The 22,079-nt window shown below is 47.2% G+C and overlaps 1 protein-coding gene across 3 annotated transcripts in view; it reads right to left on the bottom strand.

The window, feature by feature from the left end:
* Positions 1-1,228: 1,228 nt before the first annotated feature.
* Drc3 (dynein regulatory complex subunit 3) overlaps positions 1,229-22,079 on the bottom strand; it is a 37,831-nt gene continuing 16,980 nt past the window's right edge. For 2 of the 3 annotated variants that reach the window (XM_042673821.1, XM_042673822.1), the window contains 8 exons: positions 21,354-21,473; positions 20,664-20,776; positions 18,508-18,682; positions 12,615-12,746; positions 11,421-11,491; positions 9,045-9,168; positions 2,083-2,214; positions 1,229-1,501 (listed from right to left, as the gene is read on the bottom strand). In XM_042673821.1, the coding sequence (XP_042529755.1) occupies positions 1,388-1,501; positions 2,083-2,214; positions 9,045-9,168; positions 11,421-11,491; positions 12,615-12,746; positions 18,508-18,682; positions 20,664-20,776; positions 21,354-21,473 (981 nt within the window). In that variant the 3' untranslated portion in view covers positions 1,229-1,387. The remainder of the gene's footprint in view (positions 1,502-2,082; positions 2,215-9,044; positions 9,169-11,420; positions 11,492-12,614; positions 12,747-18,507; positions 18,683-20,663; positions 20,777-21,353; positions 21,474-22,079) is intronic. The other variant, XM_042673823.1, reaches the window with a different exon arrangement.

The following is a 22,079-nucleotide window of genomic DNA, read 5'->3' as shown; positions in this document are numbered from 1 at the left end:
TCTAATGGTTTAATGGAGATAAGAGTCTCATGGACTTTCCTGCCCAGGCTGGCTTTCAACCGCAATCCTCAGATCTCAGCCTCCTGAGTAGCTAGGATTACAGCAAAGATTTTCTTTGTTTTTGTTTTTGTTTTTTTTTGCTTATGTGGTGCTGAGGAATTGAACCCAGGACTTCATGCAGGAAAGGCAAGCACTTTACCACTGAGCCAACTTCCCAGCACACAGCAAAGATTTTCTAAGTCCCATGTCCTCACATATCTGAGTAATGAGATAACATCACTCCTCCATGGGGTTGTTCAGGTACCTCTCCACATTTCCCATGTTCTCCCTAAACCTTTCCACAGTGCTCTAAGAAAACACTATCACAGAGACAGCCCTGGCTGCAGAGGTGATATTGGAGTCTGTGCAGGTCCCTGCAGGCAAGCTCTGAGCCTAAGGGAGCCACAGTCTCTGCCTTGGAGGCCAACACAAGCCCTATAGTAGTAGTTGTGACCTTTCCTGCTTCCCTGGTCTTCAGCACTCTGAGGAGGGAAGGGCTCAATCCATTCCTACCCTGGCCATGACTGAGGGAATGGCAGTGGCACTGCCTGGTGCTCAGTCACAGCCAAACCTGTAGCTAACCACCAGTCACCTTGAACACCACTTTTGTAAAATGGCCTGCTGTGAATGTCCATCTTCTTTTCATACTTGAACATGGACTCCACCCCTTGACTGCTCCCCCCATCCCACCCCCATGCCTACTTCTTTCTCTAAAATAGGGAAAATGTAGCCAGATACCTGAGGATCACAGTTCAGAGTCAGCCTAGGCAGGAACGTCTATGAGACACTTATCCCCAATTAAATACCAATATGGCTCAAGCGGTAGAGCCCTAGCTTTGAATAAAAAATCTCAGGGACAGGGCTGGGAAGGTGGCTCAGTGGTAGAGCGCTTGCCTTACATGCTTAAGGCCCTGGGTTCGATTCCTCAGCACCACATAAAAGAAAAAAGCCAGAAATGGCGCTGTGGCTCAAGTGGTAGAGCGCTAACCTTGAGCTGAAGAGCTGAAGGACAGCGCCCAGGCCCAGAGTTTAGGCCCCACAACCGGACCCCCCCCCAAAAAAAAAAAAAAATCTCAGGGACAATGTCCAGGCCCTGAGTTCAAGAACTAGAATTGACACCAAAAAAAAGAAAAAAAAAAAAAACACAAAAAAGTAGGGAAACTGTAACTAGTCCTTTATTTTTCTCTACATTAGAAACTTTTTCCAGGGGTGGGGGAAAGAATATGGTATTGAGGGCAATCAGGGAAAACTGAATTGAGGAATTGGGTGAAATGAGCCCATGTCCTCCCTATGGTAGGAGCTGATGCCATACTCTGAAGGGGACCCTCTGGCTTACATATACCTAATCCTAATCTATAATGTCACCAAATTCCAGATTATCCAGCTCGCTCTGCATGTGGTCGGTGTATTGATTGATCTCCTTCACTCGCTTACGGTTCCTCGTGATCTCATCCCTGTGAATCTAGAAAGTGAAACCAAAGCCCAGGGCCTTTAGTCAGATAATTGCTTAAATATATTTTTACTGAGCAGTGTGAAAGAAAGGCAAATATTCTCTGAAATCTCCATAATTTTCGCATCTCGTTTACCACAGAGCCTCCCCATCTCCCCATATTCTGATGGTCTCATTATTATTATTATTATTTTGCCAGTCCTGGGGTTTGAACTCAGGGCCTGGGCACTATCCCTGAGCCTCTCTGTGCTCAAAGCTAGTGCTCTACCACTTGAGCCACAGCACCACTTCCAACTTTTTCTGTTTGTGGTACTGGGGAATCAAACCCCAAGGCTTCATGCATGCTGGGCAAGCACTCTACCACCAAGCCATATTCCCAGCCCAGTCTCTCTATATTTGAGGCAGGAATTGGTTAAATGAATTTGAAACAGTCTCTTTAATAGTCCACACTGTCTTCACTATGGAATTCTGTAGTCCTTAACTTACTTTCTCCATTTCATTCCTTATTGAAAATAGCATACCCTAACTACCTAGGGAAATTTTCCATGTTCTCTCTGGCTCATAGCTAGAAAAAACTGACCCAGTTTACTCACCTTGTCTACTAAATGTGTACACCAAGTGTTGATCCCAGTCACCAGCTCGTCTTCTCGATTATCAATCTTCAGGAGGTGTATGTCATGCGATGCTCCAACAGCATTAACAATTGTGTCTTTGTCAACAAAAAGCTGGTAAGTGAGAAGGCCCAAAGGAGATCATGAGTGTCATTATGCCCTGAGCACAAAGTCAGGGAGCTGAATAGAAAAGGGGCCCTTGGGAGTCCCCTGGCTGTGCAAGTCATGTCTGGTTCAGAGTCTACCGTTGTACTGGTGCATTTTGTGCCAGCTCATCCTTGGGTGACAGCTACCTCTCTAACAGCAGTGGCAGGTGTTACTATGCAGTCCTCAGTGGGAGCATGTTTTCTCCAGGGAGAAAACAGATGGCTGCCCAGGACCACCTCATCGAGGACACCTGTTCTCACAATGCCTCTCTCCTGGGAGCTCTGAGTCTGTGGGTTTCCCAAACCTCTGCCAGCCAGGTGAGTGAAGTGTAAGGCTGGTTGAAGGTCTCAAGGCTGCTCAGTGATGGGCCTTGCAATCCTGTGTGTCTCTCCATTGCCTCTCACATCAACAAGATCAAACCTTGACTCTGGTCTCCTGCCTTCTCCCTTCCTTCCTTCCTTTTCTTTTTGGTAGCACTAGGGTTTGAATTCAGGGCTTGCTCTTTGCTTGCTCTATCACTTGAGTCATTCCACTGGCTCCTTTTTGCATTTGGCTATTTTATTTGTTTATTATTTATTGTGCCAGTACTGGGGCTTGAAATCTAGGCATCTCAGCTTTTTATGTTCACGGCTGGCACTCTATTACTTGAGCCATAACTCCAGTTCTGGATTTTGTGGGTTAATTGGAATCCAAGAAGTCTCTTGGATTTGTCGACCTGGGCTGGCTTTGAATCATGATTCTCAGATCTCAGCCTCTTGGTTAGCTAGAATTATAGCTATGAACCACTGACACCTGGTTTGTATTGGTTATTTTTGAGATAGGCTGGTCTGGAATGCAATTTTCTGTTTGCATTTCTCCACCTTATGGGGATGACAGGCATGCACTACTACATTCAGGTATTGGTCAAGATGGGATTCTCACAAATTTTCTTTGTTTGGCCTGGGGTAGCCTCATACTGCAATTCTTCCATCTCTGCCTCCCAAGTAGCTAGGATTAAAGGCTTGAGTCACTGCACCTAGCTTCTGCTTTCTCCTGTTCTTTGTTTTCTGCCTTGTAAACCGTTGTTATAAATCACCATCGTCTAGTGTGCTTGGCTGATAATAGGTATGGGTGCTATGGCTGTCTGTGCCTAGAATGGGTAAAAATTGAGAACAGTCATTTCCCAGGGCAGGAGAAAGTTGCTAGAACCTTGGTATGCAGTGCTTTCCCTCCACATTGGAGAAACTTTGTAAAGCCAAGAATAATAAAGGACTTAAATTTTCGGTGTTGTAGAGAGGACTGTTGCATGAGACATACACTGGTGAGCATCCCTAATCTGAAATGCTTAGAACCGTAAGTATTTCAAATGTCATTGATTTTCAGATTTTGAAATGCTTCCCATAAAAAAAAATCTGAAATCTTAGATGTTCTGTAATCTATTTTGCAGATTTATGGCTAAGGAATAGGCATATGTTTGGTGAATCTTGTGATGCTGGGGGAGAGAAGTATTCTTTGGTGAAATACAATTGGGAAAGCCATCATCCTTCAGGTTATAACTGAATCCTCACAGGCACAAGATGTCCTTGAAGGCTTTTCAAGGGCCTATAAATAAACAAACCTTGGAAACTTTTATCTCTTGGTTTCTCAACTTATTGGGCCACAGACTCCAGAGAAATATCTATAGGATGCTGGTTTTCTACAGAATCCCATGTGAGACAACCCAAGTTAGCTGATGTGTGGAATGAGGTGACTAGGGGACTAATTAGCACAGTCACATGGTAGCAATGACAAGAAGTCATTAAGTTCTTTCTCCCTGTATACCAGGCCCCAGGCCAGGCTCTGGGAAGGGTTCAAAGATGAGGGAAACCTGTCCAGGCTGAGCCTCAGGCAGTGAGCTGAGCAGCAGGTGTTTTTGCTATTTTGGAAGTAGCCACAACCCCAACATGAAAAAGTTCTCATTTTTCATTCTGGAAAGTGAGTTGTAGATGATCTTTTAAGTCAGGCAGGGAGATCTTCCTCTATAAAATCTGAATATAGAGACTATGGCTTCAGAGACTTTGAGAAACTCAGTCTGCTTAGAAATTTATGGTTTAGAATTAGTGTGAAAAATGGTGTAAAATTTGTAAACTCAAATGAAAGGAATCTGGTTTAAAGAAGTTTTCGTGGTTTTAGAGTTTTGTTTGTTGAAATCCCCAAATGGACTTGAACTCCTGAGCTCAGCCATCCTCCTGCCTCAGCTACTTGAGTAGCTAGAACTCTAGGAGTGTAACGCCACACTTGGTTAATGAAATTCTTTAAAAATGTAAGTTACAAGCCGGGCACTGGTGGCTCACCTGACATCCTAGGTACTCAGGAGGCTGAGATCTGAGGCTCACAATTCAAAGCCAGTCCAGGCAGGAAATTCCATGAGACACTAATCTCCAGTTAACCACCAGAAAACTGGAAGTGGTGCTGTGTCTTAAAATGGTAGACCTCTAACCTTGAGTGAAAGAGCTCAGGGACAGCGCCCAGGCCCTGAGTTCAAGCCCAATAACCAACCCCCAAAAAAGGTGTGTTTTTTTTTTTTAAGTTGGTAAGGAGCACCCTAAACACTATCCCCTCTGATATGTAAAGACGTATTTCTTTCACAGAGACCTCATGATGGGGACTTTTGGGAAAGACACAGCTGGTACCCCCTTTCCCAGGACTTTAGTGCTGTTGATGGCTTGAGGTTTGTTGCCCCATGGCATGTAGGACAGATCATCTTGTCATACCATGTGGCTTTGTAGCACAAGAGACAGAGTGGCTTGGCCTGATGGGGCATGGATTTGTGGGAGCTGGGAGGAGGAAGTTTCCTGATCCCAGCTAAAATCTTATTGCAACCATACTGTCTAGGGACTGCTAGCCTGGGTCAGACCCAGGATCTGTCCCTTGAGCCGACTGTGAGGACTCATGAGTCATCTCCAAGGCCTAGGTCTGAGCACTGGCCCTGGTTTAGCATCTGGACAACTACATGGACATTCAGAGTACTAGGCAGTATACCTGGCAGTCCTGCCACCTCCTAACAGTAAGCTGTGACTGCCAGTACTACTCAGGCCTCCCTCACTGTAGGCTCCAGGCTCCAGCTTTCCCTCCAGCTCCTATCTAAAATGGGCAGGACTTGAACAAACGTGGGACAGCCTGCACTGATAATAATCACTCAACTGAATGAGAGGTGTTTGGAAGATAATCTTATCAGGGTGACTTTGTTCTTTTCTTTTTTTTTTTGTCGGTTGTGGGGCTTGAACTCAGCCTGAGTGCTGTCCCTCAGCTTTTCAGTTCAAAGCTAGCACTCTACTACTTGAGCCACAGTGCCATTTCTGGTTTTCTGAGTGGTTTTATTGGAGGTAAGAGTCTCACAGACTTTCCTGCCCAGGCTGGCTTTGAACTACAATCCTCAGATCTCAGTCCCCTGAGTAGCTAGGAATTCAGGCATGAGCCACCGGTGCCTGGCTTCAGTGTGACTTCTTAAGCATGATCTGTTCAATATTACTTGGTAATGGAAGCTAGGTTTTTTGTTTGTTTTTTCTCTCACACATGTCTATGAATACACCGCCCCCCCACCCCTACACACACATCTTTTGCTATAGACTCAGGAGACATTCTGTTAAAGGCTTTGAGTCAAATTGCCTGGGTTCTAATCACTGCTCTACTGCATGGGCAGGTTACTTTCGTCTCTGTACCTCAGTTTCCTGACCCAGAAAAGGAAACCATAATGTACATACATTCCCATGTCAAAGTGGAGATTCAAAGATCCTGGGGCTGGGGCTGGGAAGGTGGCTCAGTGGTAGAGTGCTTGCTGTGCATGCATGAAGCCCTGGGTTCGATTCCTCAGCACCACATAAGCAGAAAAAGCCAGAAGTGGCACTGTGCCTCAAGTGGTAGAACACTAGCCTTGAGCTGAAGAGCTGAGGGACAGTGCCTAGGTCCAGAGTTCAGGCCCCACCACGGACAAAAAAAAAAAATCCTGGGGATGTCTGGCCTGCAACTTCAGATATTCCCAAGGGGCAGAGGTTCCCACTGGCTGTCCACATAAGTCCTCAAGAGCAATACTCCATATAGCCTTGTCAGTGGGCTCCTGAGCCCCTTGGCTGAAAGGAAGAATCTCATGGCTAGTATGCTCAAAATGACCAGCCTATGATCTCCAGTAAGGGTATAGCCCTGGCTCTGCAGTCATGGCCCAGGCTCAGTATCTATCAAATTAGAGTCCCAATTTGGACTCTAGAACTCCCAAGATTTGGGCATTTTACCAAGCATCTCTGAGCCCCATTTTTACTGAGTGTTCTCATCTGGGGTGAGAAGGTGTTCCTTTGAGAAGTAAATGAAGTCATGTGTGATCTCAGGCCAGACAGTGGCAAGCCCCCTGTGAGAGAACCCACCATTGTCAGCCACTGCGGTCAGTGCCTACTTGATCATCAGGTTCTGAGTATTTTATGAGCCATAGGGACAGTGTCAGGTGGCACCAGGCAGGACCTGCTGGGCAGAAGGGAGGGCAGGCCACTGCACACAGCATCCCTGCCTAACTCCCTGGATCCCTCCAGAGCTCAACTTTTGCTGTGTGTCCCAACCATTAACAGGTAGATATGTTTCAGTGCTGTGTCCCCTGGGGGGTCACAGACTTGTGAACTCCTCTAGCTCATGAGAGTCTGTCTGGGGAGTTTTGGAGCAGGCTCTCTTTGCAGAAAATTATTTCCTGGCTTCAGGAAGGGTGACATTTTCCCATTTCTGTTCAACAATTAGCTGCATTTAATGGCTTAGACAAAGAATGCTATGAGGATATCCATCTTGCCATAGGACAGAGGCTACAGGAGTGCTGGTCTCTGCAGGACTTAGCCCAGCACCTACCAAGAGTGGAGGCTTGATGGATGCATGCTCACCTATATTCCACAGATGACTCCTGCCACCTGTGCTGGACACTGAACACTGTCTTTGGCACTGTTAGATGCATAGGGATGAAGGACTGTCCTTGTCCTCTCTCACAAGCTTATATGTAGTATGAATAATCACTTAAGAAAATCAACCGGAACCAGAGAATTTGGAACTGGGGTAGGTGATAGAGAGGGACAACGGTTTTCAGGAAGGTGAGGAAAAAGGGAAGGCCTCTCCAAGGAGCTGACATTTGAGCTGAGTTTTGAATGACAAGGACAAGCTGTGTACATGGAGACCCAAGGGAAGAGCACGTCTGCCAGATGGAATATGAACTGAAATGAGCAGGCCTGGGAGACTGGGGAATAGCTCAGAGGTTTGGTGGGGGGGAGGGGGAAGGTAGATAAGCATCAGGACTGGATGTGGGGGAGGGGACTGCCAAGGCAGACAGGCCTAGTCCTGAGGATCAGGGGCCTAGAAGGCATAACTTAAGTCTAGGAGTCATAGCAAGCCATGAAGGGGTGGAGGGCAAAAGTGTGAACTGGCATGATTTGGATTTTTCAAAGGATCCTTCTGCCTTCATGAGGAGAAAAGCCTGTTAGAGAGCAGCTAGGAGGCCAGGCAAAGGATGGCAGTGACTTGGTTTGGTGGTGACATGGCAGTGGAGGGCAGCTGAGAAACTGACAGTGGAATGGATGATGCAGAGCGAAGGCAAGTCCTTGACAGGAAGAGTGTGGGCCTCTGTGCTCTTTCTGTGCATACCTGCACCCTTTCCCAGACTGCTGCTGGACCCCAATATACACTCAGATGGAGCATCTCAATGCAGATGATCAAGTACACAGCCAGGTCCCTGGGCTGGCCTCGCTGCCCTGACCTCTATCACTGGATGCACCATGGGAAGTTGGGTTAAAAATTATGCTTAGAAGGCTGGGAAGGTACCCCGTCAAAAAAAAATTAAACAAAAGACAGGGGCTGGGAAGGTGGCTCAGTAGTATAGTGCTTGCCTTGCATGCATGAGGCCCTGGGTTCGATTCCTCAGCACCACATAAGCAGAAAAAGCCGGAAGTGGTACTGTGGTTCAAGTGGTAGAGCGCTCGCCTTGAGCTGAAGAGCTGAGGGACAGCGCCCAGGCCCTGAGTTCAAGCCCCAGGACTGGCAAAAGAAAGAAAGGGCTGGGAAGGTGGCTCAGTGGTAGAGCGCTTGCCTTGCATGCATGAGGCCCTGGGTTTGATTTCTCAGCACCATATAAGCAAAAAGAAAAAAGCCGGAAGTGGTGCTGTGGCTTAAGTGGTAGAGCGCTAGCCTTGAGCTGAAGAGCTGAGGGACAGTGCCCAAGCCCAGAGTTCAGGCCCCATGACCGGACCCAAAAAAAAAAAAAAAGAAAGAAAGAAAGAGAGAGAGAGAGAAAGAGGGAGGGAGGGAGGAAGGAAGGAAGGAAGGAAGAGAGGGAGGGAGGGAAAGAGAGAAAAATGATGCTTAGGCATAGTACCAACACCTCAGTAGTCTTTCTTGTCAGACTCTTAAAGTAAGACTTCTGAGGGGAATCTTAGACCTTCACCTCTGTTTGTCATTGTATCTCTTAGAAAGGGCCAGGAGACCCTATGGAGTTGAACTTTTAGAAACCAACCTATTGGTAAATTGAAACCACCTTGAGCTCCTCCCTAACCAGTTAGGCACCCCACTGGGTGCCCTGCCAGGTGACATGTTAGCCTAATTCACCCACCAACAACCCTGAAAAGCACATTACTTTTGCAGATGGGGAAGCTGAAGTGCTGAGAGGCTGTCAAGACTACTTGAGCCAAGTAGGGATGGTTTGCATTTTACCTATCCACACCGCCATATTCACCCGGCCACAACCACACCTAACCACCGCAACACAGCCTCATTCTCCATACCCAATCTATAGCACCACAAGCCCTGCACTCTTGGCTCACCGCGCGCACAGAGTCAGGCAGGTCCTCGTCAAGCTCGCCCTTGAGGATCTTCTCCAAGGTGTTGATGGAGATCTCCAGGAGCTTCTCATGATGGTGATTCTCTAGGTCCCGACACTGAGCCATTGTGCAGTGGTTAAGCAAAGCTAGAGTTGGAGCAAGGCCTGAGTGTTCCTGGCCTTTGGCTGGGCCTCTGACAAGCAGAGGTCCATCCCATCTCTGCTCGACAGAACAGACTTTAAGATGAACATTGAGTTGCAAAGAGGTGGCATTGACTTCACAGCCATCATCTATGTGCAGCAAGCCCCAGGGCCAACCCCCACGTACCTAGCTTGCTCCTGTCACTGCCTCTGGTTATCATTGACCCTCAGTGCCCAGCTTACCTCTGTATTATTATCTCATCAGCCTCCCTATCCTATGGCCTCCTACCTGGACACTGCAGTAGACTGGATTGCTCTTTCACATTCTTACTCCTTTTCTCCACAGCAGCCAGAGGGAGCTTAAGGACCCTACTGAGCCATAGTGCCTCACACCTGTAATCCTAGCTTCTCAGAAAGCTGAGATCTGAGGATTATGGTTTGAAGCTACGTTGGGCAGAAAAGTCCATGAACCTCTTATCTTCAGTTAACCACCAGAACGCTGGCAGTGGAGCTGTGGCTCAGGCAGCAGATCACCAACTATGAACACAAAAAGCTAAGGGATGATGTCTAGGCTCTGTGCTTAAGCCCCAGTACTGGCATATACACACATAAAAAGGACCTCTGGTTCATCCTCAGGGCCTTTTGCACAGCATGCCTCCACTACTACAATGGTCATTTGGTCATACTGACCAAATGAAGTTCAGGGAAGATCCTGGGTCTGGCCTCTGGGTTAGCTGCTACTCACCCTGTACCCTGGGTACCACTTGCTACCTCTAAAACTTTTGTTGGCTTGCCAGACTCTGAATCTCAGGAACTGTCTGGGGTCTCCAAGGATCAGAAATTGCTTCTGGAGTGGAGCTTAGCAGTTTGTCCTCATGTGGCAGGTCCTAAGTTCAGGTAGAGAGATGGCTGATCATGCCTCAACTGTTGGCTTCTAGCTTTAATACTTAACCTAACAAGCTTCTTATAATTTGTCAGTGTCTTCAATATGGAAGTTGTACCAGCCCAGTGGTTCTGGAATATCATCTATCCACAAATGTTACCCATTGGAGAACAAACATATGAGGACTTGATTGCATAGCAGTCCCTCTGGGCATCCAAAGCGTTCCTCTAACAAGGCCATCATTTGGAATCTCCCTTAGGCCTCATGGAACATTCTTTTTTGGTTTCTTTTTTTGGTCGTGGGGCTTGAACTCTGGGCTTGGGTGCTGTCCCTCAGCTCTTCAGCTCAAGGCAAGTGCTCTACCACTTGAGCCACAGCGCCACTTCCAGTATTCTGGTGGTTTGTTGGAGATGGAGTCTCACGGACTTTCCTGCCCGGGCTGGCTTTGAACCCTGATCCTCAGATCTCAGCCTCTTGAGTAGCTAGGATTACAGGCGTGAGCCACCAGTGCCTGGCCTCATGAAACATTCTTTTGGACATTCTATGTGGTTGCCAAAATGACATGCTTTTAAAGAGAGCTTTTCCCTCAGCAGGAAACTGGAGGTTTTATCTTCCTCTAACTTCAAAGGTATAGATTCTAATTAAGTAAGATCCTGTGGTCAATTTAAATATCCTCTCGGAAATGTAGCTCTTTCTATAAGTCAGAAAGGTATGTATCTTTTTGTAAATCAAATGGGAAGTAGGTATATCTGGAGGAAAGTATGATCATTAGAGGGATGATGGGACAACTTTAGGGCATTGGTGACCATAGACAAGGACAGGTGAGCAATCCTACAGATGGTCACCTGCAAGCTTCTTTGCAGGCTTCTGAAGCATCTTCCTCCTTCTTCCTCCTTCTCTTCTTCTCCCTCCTCTTCCTCCTCCTCCTTCCTCCTTCTCTTTCTCTCCTCCTTCCCTTCCCCCCCCCCCTCCTCCTCTTTCTCCTCCTCCTTTCTTTCTTTCTTTTGTGATAGTCTTAGGGCTCGAACTCAGGCCTGGACATTGTCCCCGAGCATGTTTTGCTCCAAGGGAGTGCTCTACTACTTGAGCCACAGCTCCACACCTGGCTTTTTTGGATGCTTCATTGGCGATAACAGTCTCACAGACTTTTCATGCTCAGGCTGGCTTTGAACAGGGACCCTCAAATCTTAGCCTCTTGAGTAGCTAAGATTACAGGATGAACCACCAGTGCCTAGCCTATTCCCTGTCTTTTGTTCAAAGTATGGACCCCTCTTATCCAGTTCCTCTGGAGGCCAAGACCAAACTCAGGGACCTGCAGTAGCTCTTCATGAGAGAAGATCATTCCAGAAAGGATATAAGCCTTGAACATTTTCAATAAAGATTCCTACCAAGTCGATGATGTTCCGTTCAAAAATATTTATAGTCTCCTAGAAATGATAAGAACACAGTTAATATGTGCATTTAGACTATTCAATGCATTTTAGACAGTGGGACTTATCATATTCCTTTCCTGGGTGCTGAGCTGCAGGCCCCTCACATTGCCTCAAGATGGGGAAAGTGCAGGATACCCACAGGAGCCTTGATGATTCTGCAGACTGAGCAAATTAGACATTTTTCATATGTGTAAATGCCACTGCAGGGAGGGAAAATGGGGTCAAGTGAAGAGCACGACTGTCCCTCAGCCATTTGGACTCAAGCAGGACCATGCATGGTTCTGGGAAGCAATTAGGTGCTGAACGGTGACCTCCCCCATCCCCCCCCATCACAGGTGCAACGGTTTAGAGGCAGTGGGGGCCCTCCCCTGGTGCTGCATACTACTTCTGCAGGGCTGGAATACTCCCCTGCGGGGAGTGAGCACTGCCTTGCATGCAGTGTGATGGTGAAATCTAGCTCATGTCGGAGGTGTCACTTTGATGTGTGAGGAATTGATTAGGCGCTATCTCTTGGCCCAGCCACAGCAGCATCTGATGAGGTTCAATTCATCACACCACTTCCAACTCCCAGCCTCCACTGCCTGCGAACACACGTCACCCTGGCTGCTAATGCATTTTAGACAGCCACACTTTTCATTTGCCCTCCTCAGCACTGAGCACTGAGCAGCCGGCTCCTCACATCACTGGGGAAACAGCAACCTCAGGCTGTGCTGTGGAGGGGGGCCTTTGTTTGGTCCTTGGGTCTAATCCAAAACCTCTCTCTCTTCTCTATTGTAGCTCTGGGCTATTCCAGGATGGAGAGAACATTCCAGAAGAATGGATCCACCTCCCATTCTCATAAGAATCAGTTCCCCATCTAAATGACTAAATTGTTAGTAATTATTAAAATCTGGTGCTGGAAGTATAGCTCAGTGGTAAAGTGCCTGTCTGGCATTCTAGAGGCCCGAGATTCCATCTCCCTAGCACCGCCTCCCTTCCTCCCCTCCTCCCCCCCAAAAAAAAGCAAACTTAGGGTCATCTTGGATGTTTTAACACAGGGGCTTGTGGAGGCTATGCCTGTGGGTATTTCTACATTACTATCACTGGGATCCTGCATCTGAGCCTCGCCAGGCCTTACCTCCAGCTGCTCTACCAGCTGCATCTCCAGTGTCATGAGCACATTGAATAGCTCATTGATGTCCTCACTGCACTCCACTATCTTCTTCTCAATGGTGGGCAGGTCAGTCTCTTCTCGGATGGCGCTTAAATTCTGAAAACCAAAACCTGTGCTTTAGGAATCAATAATTAAGCACAGTTACTGCTAGGTGGCAATTGGGTTTTATGGGAAAAAACTTGGACTCTGGGGTGGAATTGCCCAAGTTCAAATCTCAGCCCTGCCATTGTCCAGCTCTACAGGCTTGGAGAAGCTATCTGTTGTGGACTGGTGGTTTAGTTCAGTGGTAGTGCTTGCATAACATGTCAGGAGGCAGTTTTAGAGGCTGGAAGTACAAAATCAGTTGACCCCATTTGGTGGGCTTCACCCATACGCCACTTGGTTGCATCACAACTTGGTTGTATCACAACATGGTGGGTGGCTTTATGTAGCAGTAACATGTGCAAGTATCTAGGGACTTGGGCAGGAGGGGTCACGTGGCAAGAAAAGAGGTAAAAGAAAAGGAGTTCAGAACGCATGAATCTTATGTATCTACCTAATTTTTTTTTTGTTAGTTGTGGGACTTGAACTAAGGGCCCGGGTGCTGTCCCTGAATTCTTTAGCTCAAGGCTAGCACTCTACCACTTGAGCCACAGCTCTACTGCTGGCTTTTTCTGTTTATGTGGTACTGAAGAATTGAACCCAGGCCTCATGCATGTTAGGCAAGCACTCTACCACTAAGCCACATCCCTAGCCCTCACAAGACTTTTCTTTCCTGGGCTGGCTTTGAACTGCGATCCTCAGATCCTCGTATCTCATTCTCCTGAGAGAATGCTGATGTGAGCCACCAGCACTCATCTCTAATTTTTTTTTTCTTTTTGGCAGTAGTGGTGTTTGAACTGAGAGCCTCATGCTTGCTGCTCTACCACTTGAGCCACTCAGTCAGCCTCTTTTGCATTGGTTATTTTCAAGATAAGATTTTTTTTTTTTGGTTGTGGAGCCTGAACTCTGGGCCTGGGCGCTATCCCTCAGCTCTTCAGCTCAATGCTAGCGCTCTACCACTTGAGCCACAACGCCACTTCCGGCTTTTTTCTTTTTGCTTATGTGGTGCTGAGGAATCGAACCCAGGGCCTCTGGCATTTAAGGCAAGCACTCTACCACTGAGCTACCTACCCAGCCCCCAATTCTTGATTTATGTCTAAGCCAGCCTGGATTGTGATCCTCCTACACCGCCCCCCTCTCATTTCCCCTCTGCCCCCTCCCCATTACTGGGATGACAGGTGCACCACTGCAGTCAGCCATTGTGCTTCCCTATAACTTGAGATGACAGGTGCACACCACTGTGTCCCGCTATTGAATTAAATGGAGTCTCGCCAATCTGTATGCCTAGGCCAGCTCCAAATAGTGATCCCACATCACTGACTCCCAAAAGTAGCTAGGATAATAGGCTTAAGCCACCGCCTTCCAACAGGCTGATCATGTTCTCTAGGCTGAGATCTGGAGGATCAGGGTTCAAAGCTAGCCTGGGCAGAAGCGTTTATAAGACTCCATCCCTAAAATAACCAGTAAAAAGCCAGGCTGGAGGCATTGGGCCTGGGAACATGATCAGCCCTGATGCAACATCAGCTTGTTTTTTGATACTTGGTATTAGTCATGGGGTAGGATGGAGTTAATTGGTCATGAGTCAGTGGGAAAAAAGATACTTCCCATCTAGATAGAAATCAAACTCAATCTCTTCTTCAAACCTTATATGAATACAAGTTCCTGATGGGAGTGAAGATTCAGTTATGAAAAGGAAAATCATAAATATGTTAGAAGAAAATATAGGGAACTTTTTTTCTTGGCAGTACTGGGGTTTGAACTCAGGGGTTTGTAGTTACTGACACTCTGCACTTACTAGGCAGTTTTTTTTTTTGTTTTTTTTTGGGTCCGGTCATGGGGCCTGAACTCTGGGCCTGGGCGCTGTCCCTCAGCTCTTCAGCTCAAGGCTAGCACTCTACCACTTGAGCCACAGCACCACTTCCGGCTTTTTTCTTTTTGCTTATGTGGTGCTGAGGAATCGAACCCAGGGCCTCATGCATGCAAGGCAAGCGCTCTACCACTGAGCCACCTTCCCAGCCCTAGGCAGTTTTTTTGAGCCAATACCCAAGACTTTTTTTTTTTTTTCTGTTGACACATAGGGTCTCCCTTATTCCTTTTGGGCTGCCCTGAACTGTGATCCTCCTATTTATGCTTTCCAGATAGCTGAGATGATAGGTGCTACTACATCCAGCTTTTTATTGGTTGAGATGGGGTCTTGCAAACTTTTTGCCTAGGCTAGCCTTGAACTGCAGTCTTCCTGATCTCAGCCTTCTAAGGATTACAATCATAAGCCACTATGCCCTGGGTTTTAACTCAGGGCCTTACACTTGATCTGCTTGCTTGCTTAGCTTGTTCAGCTGGCACTCAATCATTTAAAAAATGCCTCCAGCCTGGCTTTTTACTGGTTATTTTAGGGATGGAGTCTTATAAACTCTTCTGCCCAGGCTAGCTTTGAACCCTGATCCTCCAGATCTCAGCCTCTTTGGTAGCTAAGATTATAAGTATGAGCCACTGGTGCCTTACTATGAGGACTAATAGTGTGGATGGGAGGAAAGCAGGGCAGAGCTATAGGAAGGGACCTGGGTGGGGAGGTAACTAGGGGCCCTCAGGATCCGTAGGGTCTTTGGAACTTCCAGGACAGAGGCCTCAACTTAGGATATACTTTCCAATGTCAAGTCAGACCAGGTGGTGAGTGGTGCACCTCTGGGTACAGATGTTTCCAGGCCCTGTGGACTGTCTGAGTGAGAGTCACTGCTCAGGCTATAGAGGAACTGGCTTGTTCTGAGGAACAAAGCCTGGCTCCTGGAAGTGGGTGGCTTGGTCCAGTCAGGCTTCACCTGGCCACATCCTACTTTTCTTCCACATGGACTCGGTGCCCTGAGGGAACTTGGGCCTCAGGAGGAGCCACTGACTGACCTCCAGCCATCCCAATTCCAGGAGCTACAGGAAACCAAAGAAGAAACACCAGGAAGTGGCTGGACAGGAACAGAGGACTGGAGGGTGGCCTGTCCAGTCCAAAGAGAATAATTCTGATGACAGCTGCCTCAGGAGAAGAAGCTGGCAGCCACATTTCCCCATGAAATCTTCCTGTTTTCACTGTCAGCAGGATGCTCATAACATTTTTAAACCTTTTGCAGGCCAAACCAAACACAGATGGGAGCCAAATGTGTCCCTCTGCTGAAAGTTTTAACTGCTGCTCCAATGCAGTAACATACCTCCTTATAGTAAGAAGGGTCTCAAGAATCAAATCACACAGGACATGAAGGCCCTCAGTCAGGCTCCTGAGGCAAGGACAAGGCTGTGGGAGTGGGAAGTCTGGGGTTGGAGGCCAACCCTGTTATGTCTAACTGGCTTTATTGTGGAGAGAGTGCTCCACTTAAACTGAATGAATTTATGGGCTCCTTGAAGTCTCTCACCTTGCAAGTAAACTAGTGTCTGTGAGTAGCTTTTAGGAAAAAGAAGTTCAGCTGTGCTCCTTAAGAGACTCACAATGATCCACTATGTATATTAGGTTAATATCCTGTCTTGCCCGATGCTCACAGCTATGCAGGAGGCTAAGATCTGAGGATGACGGTTTGAAGCCAGCCCAGGCAGGAAAAATCTGTGAGACTCGTATCTCCAATTAACCACTAAAAAACTGGAAGTCGAGCTGTGGTTCAAGTTGTGGTTCAAGTGGTAGAACACTGATCATGAGCAAAAATGCTAAGGGACAGTAACCAGGTCCTGAGCTCAAGTCATAGTATGAGCACACACAACAAAATAACAATGCTACCTATGCTGGGCATGATGGTACATGTCTGGCTACTGGAGAGGCTGAGGCAGGAGGAGTATTTGAGCCTAGGACTTTGAGACCAACTGGAACAACATAGGCAGGATAGGTCAGGGAGCATGAGGCATGGGAGACAGTAGCCAAGAATTCAGAGATAAACTATGTATTCATGAATATGAAAGCACAGACATTGTTTTCTTTGCTTTAAGCTTCACACTCCCTCACTGAGCTGCAACATATTAAAAAAGAGGGGTGAGGGCAGAGGGAGTAGCTTTCTCCCTCTGCCTTTGCCCTCTTGTCCATAAAATTAGTATACTCTGAGAACTAAGCAAAAATGCTTTGAAGAATGACAGTTGTCCTGGGGTGGGAGTGGGGGGACACACTTGGTAAAATGATTCCTTTGATCAAAGTGTTTATAATATTTCTCTCAAGGTTGGACACTTGTTTTGAAGGGAACATCTGGCAGTACTCATTCTTTATTTTTGTTTTTGTTTTTTGTAGGTTATGGGGCTTGAACTCTGGGCCTGAGCACTGTCCCTCAGTTCTTCAGCTCAAGGCTAGCGCTCTACCACTTGAGCTACAGCGCCACTTCCGGTTTTCTGGTGGTTTATTGGAGATAAGAGTTTCATGGCTTTTCTTGCCCAGGTTGGCTTTGAACTGTGATCCTCATATCTCAGCCTCCTGAGTAGCTAGGATTACAGGCGTGAGCAATCGGTGCCCGGCTGCATTCTTTGTTTAAAGGTATGCTCAACCTCAAATTAAGAAGGGACCAACCTTTAAATCTCTGGGTCCATATAACATGATTCGATGTACCAGATGTCCAGAACATAGATGAGCACTCAACCAGAGGGGAATCTGAGCCAATCCCCCAGCCTACTTTAAAAACCCTGATGTTAGAGTACTCTACACACCATGGGCCCACACCCATGTCTAGGTTGAATACTATCTTTCCACCTTCCCTTTGATTTGCTTTGCTAATAATTTTTTGGTGTCCATCTCAATGTGTCCTAAAATTCTTTTTTTGCAATGATGGTGGTTCACACTTGTAATCCTAACTACTCAGAAAGCTGAGATCTGAGGATCATGGTTTGAAGTTAGCTCAGACAGGAAAGGCCATCAGATTTATCTCCAACCAACAAAAAGCCATAAGTGAATCTGTGGCTCAAAGTGGTAGAGCACTAACCTTGAACACAAAACAATAACAACAACAAACCCAAAACTCAGGGGCAGTCCCCAGTCCCAGAGTCTAGCCCCAGGACACCACAAAAACAAAACAAAGACATGAACTCAGTACTCAAGGGCCATGGGAGGCATTCACCCTTTTGGAGAAATTCTCCCTACAGCTTCATCAATTCCAGTAGCAACCCTGTCTCAAATAATAAGGATAATGCTAACTAAAAGAAACAAAAAGTACAGACTGGTCCCTTTCCAATGACCCCTGCTTATGTTGAGTCCTGAATGCTAGAGCCTTCTTCTCTGCTAGGTCAGACATCCTTCCTCCAACACACCTGCCTGACTCTGCTTCACTTTCCTTAGACTCCCTAAGCTCTAAGGCTTCCCTCCAGGATATCACAGACCACTGTGCTCACTCAGGTGGAGAGAGCTTGGTCCTTAAACTCCCTAAGGACAGCAGTCATTTGCAACATACCCCAGTAACCCAGGGCCAGGCACAAAGTGGGGCTCCAAAAATGCCTGCTAAATGAATCCATGAACAGAAGGAAGGAATTGTCATGGTCGTCATCATAGTTGTAGCACAAATAATATCATTACTAATACCAATGATGATGGGAATGACCTTGAATTCCAAGGGCATCTTTGTAGAGACCTGCAGGCCCCATATTGGCTCAGTCATCAAGCAATGGGTGCTGTGGTTGAAGAGCTCAATGAGCTCAATCATGGGTCTACCACTCAATGAAGGTGTGATCCCTGGGCAAATGGGACAATGTCCACAGGCCTTAGGAGTCACAATAGTTGCAGGTCCTCCATAGCAGGAGAAAATAAGGCTCAAAGGAGGCAAGGGGGACCTACCAGCAAGTGTTTCTCCTCGAACTTGGCAATCTTGAACTTGCCTTGCTCCTGGTTTTCGTGGATGGCCTCGAGCATACATTCATTGAAGGTATCTAGTTCTATTTTCCTCTTCTCCTGCTGTTTTAAGCCATACTCAAAAATGTTCAGGCAGATGATGACAAACTTGTCCTTGTAGGTGAGAGGCTGTTAAGGAAGCTCAGTGCTATCTCAGGAGCAGGCTGCTATGGGGGCACAACAAAGTTGCTGGAGTTTCCTGGCAGAGCGCAGACTATGTGCTAAATACCGTGTGCAGGACTTGAAATAGTGGTGGTGTGTGGACCCTTGGGCAGAAGAAGAAACAGAGGCCCAAATGGCCAGGATTTAAAATGTGGGGCATAATGTAGTGGTTGGGACAGTTATTCAACCTGAGCCTGAAAGAGTTAAGAACAAGGCTGAAAGGTCCCAGAAAACAGGCTCTGGAAAACTTGGGGTCTAGACTAGTCTCCATGCTCTGAGAAAGATCATGTAATGAAATGCAGATGACCAAGTCCTGGCTCTGCTGCTGTTTCTGGGACCCACCCTGGGTATTCCAGTCCTGGACTCATTTCCTCCTCTGCAGCCAAGGACAGGAAAGCTGCCGCCACACAGAGTTCCTGGGAGATATCCTGAGGGTCAGGTAGGTAAAGCTCACATGACATTGGTCATTCTGAGGGAATGGAAACCAATTCTTGGAAGATGAAATGACTTACCCAGAGTCTCACAGCCACAAGGTCTTCCAGCCCAGAGTCTGATCCAGGTCACCTGGTGAGGAGGTAGCCAGGCCAGGCCACAGCCCCATCTGTCTGGCCTAGAGAGCCCTGTTCTTCACTGTTTCCTATCATTCCACCTCATTCTGTTCAGAATGTTGAATTCAGAGTCAATTTTGATCCGATATGAATGCTGTCAGATTCAAAACAGAGTCATCTGTGCCAAACTCTGGCCAAAGGAGCTGGGGAAGGCCACAAAGGGAAGTCCTCACGCAGGATTTGATATCACAAAGCCAGTCGTCTGCTCAATGAGAATACAGTGTCACAAGCTTAAATAAGCAAACCAGCTGTATGGTTTGAGGATAAGAAGTAGCCAGCAACTGTCAGTACCATGAATGCACAATGCAGCTTTCCCTTTCTTGGGGCACCTAGCCTTTCCTGTGTTTGCCAGGTGCACTTCAGGACATCTTGGTCTGTGTGTGAGTCTCACACTGTGATTCTACTTTCACATTTCATTGCTTTATTGGAGATTTGTCTGCGTATTTTCTTGGAACTTGACACCAGTAGCAGTAGATCCACAGACGTCGTCACGTCACCTCAGAGCCTCTCAGCTATTGGACTCCTTGCCTACCCCCAGCATCAACTCACCGCGTAAACCACTAGTAATCATTGCCACTGCCACATTGCCAAGTGTTGACCACATCCTAGGGCTCCAGCTAACTAGGGAATGAATATGAGCTCTCAGGCCTTGTAGACCAGAGTTTAAACTCCAGCTTCTAATAAAGTGACATTGAGCCAGGTGTGTCTGTCTCATGCCTGTAATCCTGGCTACCCAAGAAGCAATTCAAAGCCAACATGGACAGGCAAACCCATAAGACTCATATCTCCAATTAACCACCAAAAAGCTGGAAGTGGAGCTGTGGCACAAATGGTAGAGCACCAGCCTTGAGCAAAAGAGGGACAGAACCCAGGTCCTGACTTCAAGACCCAGTAATGGTGTATGTGCATGCATGCATACACACACACGCAGACTCTCTCTCTCTCTATGTTGACTTAACCTGTCCAGCTTCAATTCTCCATCTATAAAATGCATTTGATCTAGTGCAAGAGCATAGTAAGAACAAGTAACTGTTTAGTGGGATCCTTGTCCCGAACACACGGTCTAATTGCCCTATCTCTGAAAAGCTGGTTGTCAAGCATAGCAGACTTAGACCAAGCCAACAATCACCCAAGATGCCCCTGAAATCTAGAGAGTGTTTCCCCAGGCAGGTCAGCGGTCCTAGCTGGAACTATGTTTTGGGTACATTGCTATTATGGGAATTTTACCTCCAAAGGTCTCATGTAAGAAACAAGGAAACAATCCCACAGCAGAAGAAATTTGCCAAAAGAGGCTGGTGGTACTCAGACCAGGCTCAGGCATGGGAAGGATATACTTCAAGGAGCTCGTTGACTCCAGGCAGGTAGGACAGCTTGTTGCCCTCTGTGTCATCAGCGTACATGCTGTCAAACAGGAAGGAGCCATTCAGGTACTCAATGAATGCCAACTGTGGGTAAAAACATATGTCGGGTATGGTGACCCTTAGTCAGGCACCTGCAAGGGCAATGGGGCAGTAAAGGCTTCCTGGAGCAATACAACAACCTGGACTGCAGCCCTCCCTCCTAGGAAGGCTGGTATGTGGCATGCTCCAGGTAAAAAAGAATGGCATGTGTGGAGGATAGAGCTGTAGACTGCTCTAGACTTTCTGACTCAGTCTGGCTGCACAGAGATCTGAGGGCTAGCTAGAAGGAGGCCAACAGGTTGCATCCATGAATTCAGGACATGCTGAGCATAGGGACTTAAACTGCTGCTGAGTGGCATGGGGAATTGCCCGAGGATCTTAAGAAAAGGGGATGCTGAGACATATTGTTATTAGCACAATCTCTCTAGCTCTGAGTGCTGGGGGCTAGGGTTTGGACTCAGGTGGAGGTAGCTTTAAGAGCAGGTACCAGAACAGAGAAAGGCAGAGAAAGGGCAGAGTAATGTACATGTTTTTAGAGTTTGGAAACCTCCACTTAATAATCAGGGCACTTGGGCATCTCTGAGCTAGGCTGGGGGCTGGGTGGCACCTTCCAGAATGGTACCTTGTGTTCTTCTAGCATATCTTGCTTGGCCTTCTCCTCCTCTGCCCGGAGCTCCATCACATTCTCCCGGTGCTTCAGCTCGTCGATGCTGAACTGGTGCTTTATCTTTGCCAGCTCTTTCTGACCAAGGAACAGGAAATGATATCATCATCAGAGGACATTTGGTTTTCCCAAGATACAGTGACCTCTGTCATCCTATGGCCTCCTAAAGATGGACCAGCACCAAGAAGGGGGTCCCTTTCACAAGAGATGGGTGAGCTGTGAGGGTTTAAGAATGAGAACAGCTCATCTCCTTGTAATGTTTCTCAGGTATCCTGAGTCTACAAGAAAATCAGGAAGCTGGGAAGTCACAGAGCTAAAGGTACTCCAGAGCCTGCCCCTCGTTCTGGGAAGCCTGAGCTGCTCCATGCTGTAGGAAGCACTGGAAGCTGCCCACCTGCTGGAGTCCTGCAGCACCAAGAGTGAGATATAGCTGGTCACAGGCCAGATAGTTCTGCAAATAGGAGTTTTAGGGTCCCTGCTTTGTATATGGCTGCCTTTTAGGACTGTTTGCTTACTGACTCTCTCTCTGTCTCTGTCTGTCTGTCTGTCTGTCTGTCTCTTTCTCTTTATCTCTCTCTCTGTATACACCTGCCAGTACTGGAGCTTAAAGTCAGGGCTTTGGGCTCTTGCTTAGCCTTTCTCCTAATGGCTAGCACTTTACTATTTAAGCCATTCTTCTACTTC

Source organism: Dipodomys spectabilis, unplaced genomic scaffold (assembly GCF_019054845.1).
Source record: "Dipodomys spectabilis isolate Male_0828 unplaced genomic scaffold, ASM1905484v1 ptg000018l, whole genome shotgun sequence".
NCBI classification, from domain to species: Eukaryota; Metazoa; Chordata; class Mammalia; order Rodentia; family Heteromyidae; genus Dipodomys; species Dipodomys spectabilis.
Note: the sequence above shows the minus strand (reverse complement) of the source record. Positions and strands in the feature narration are given on the sequence as shown.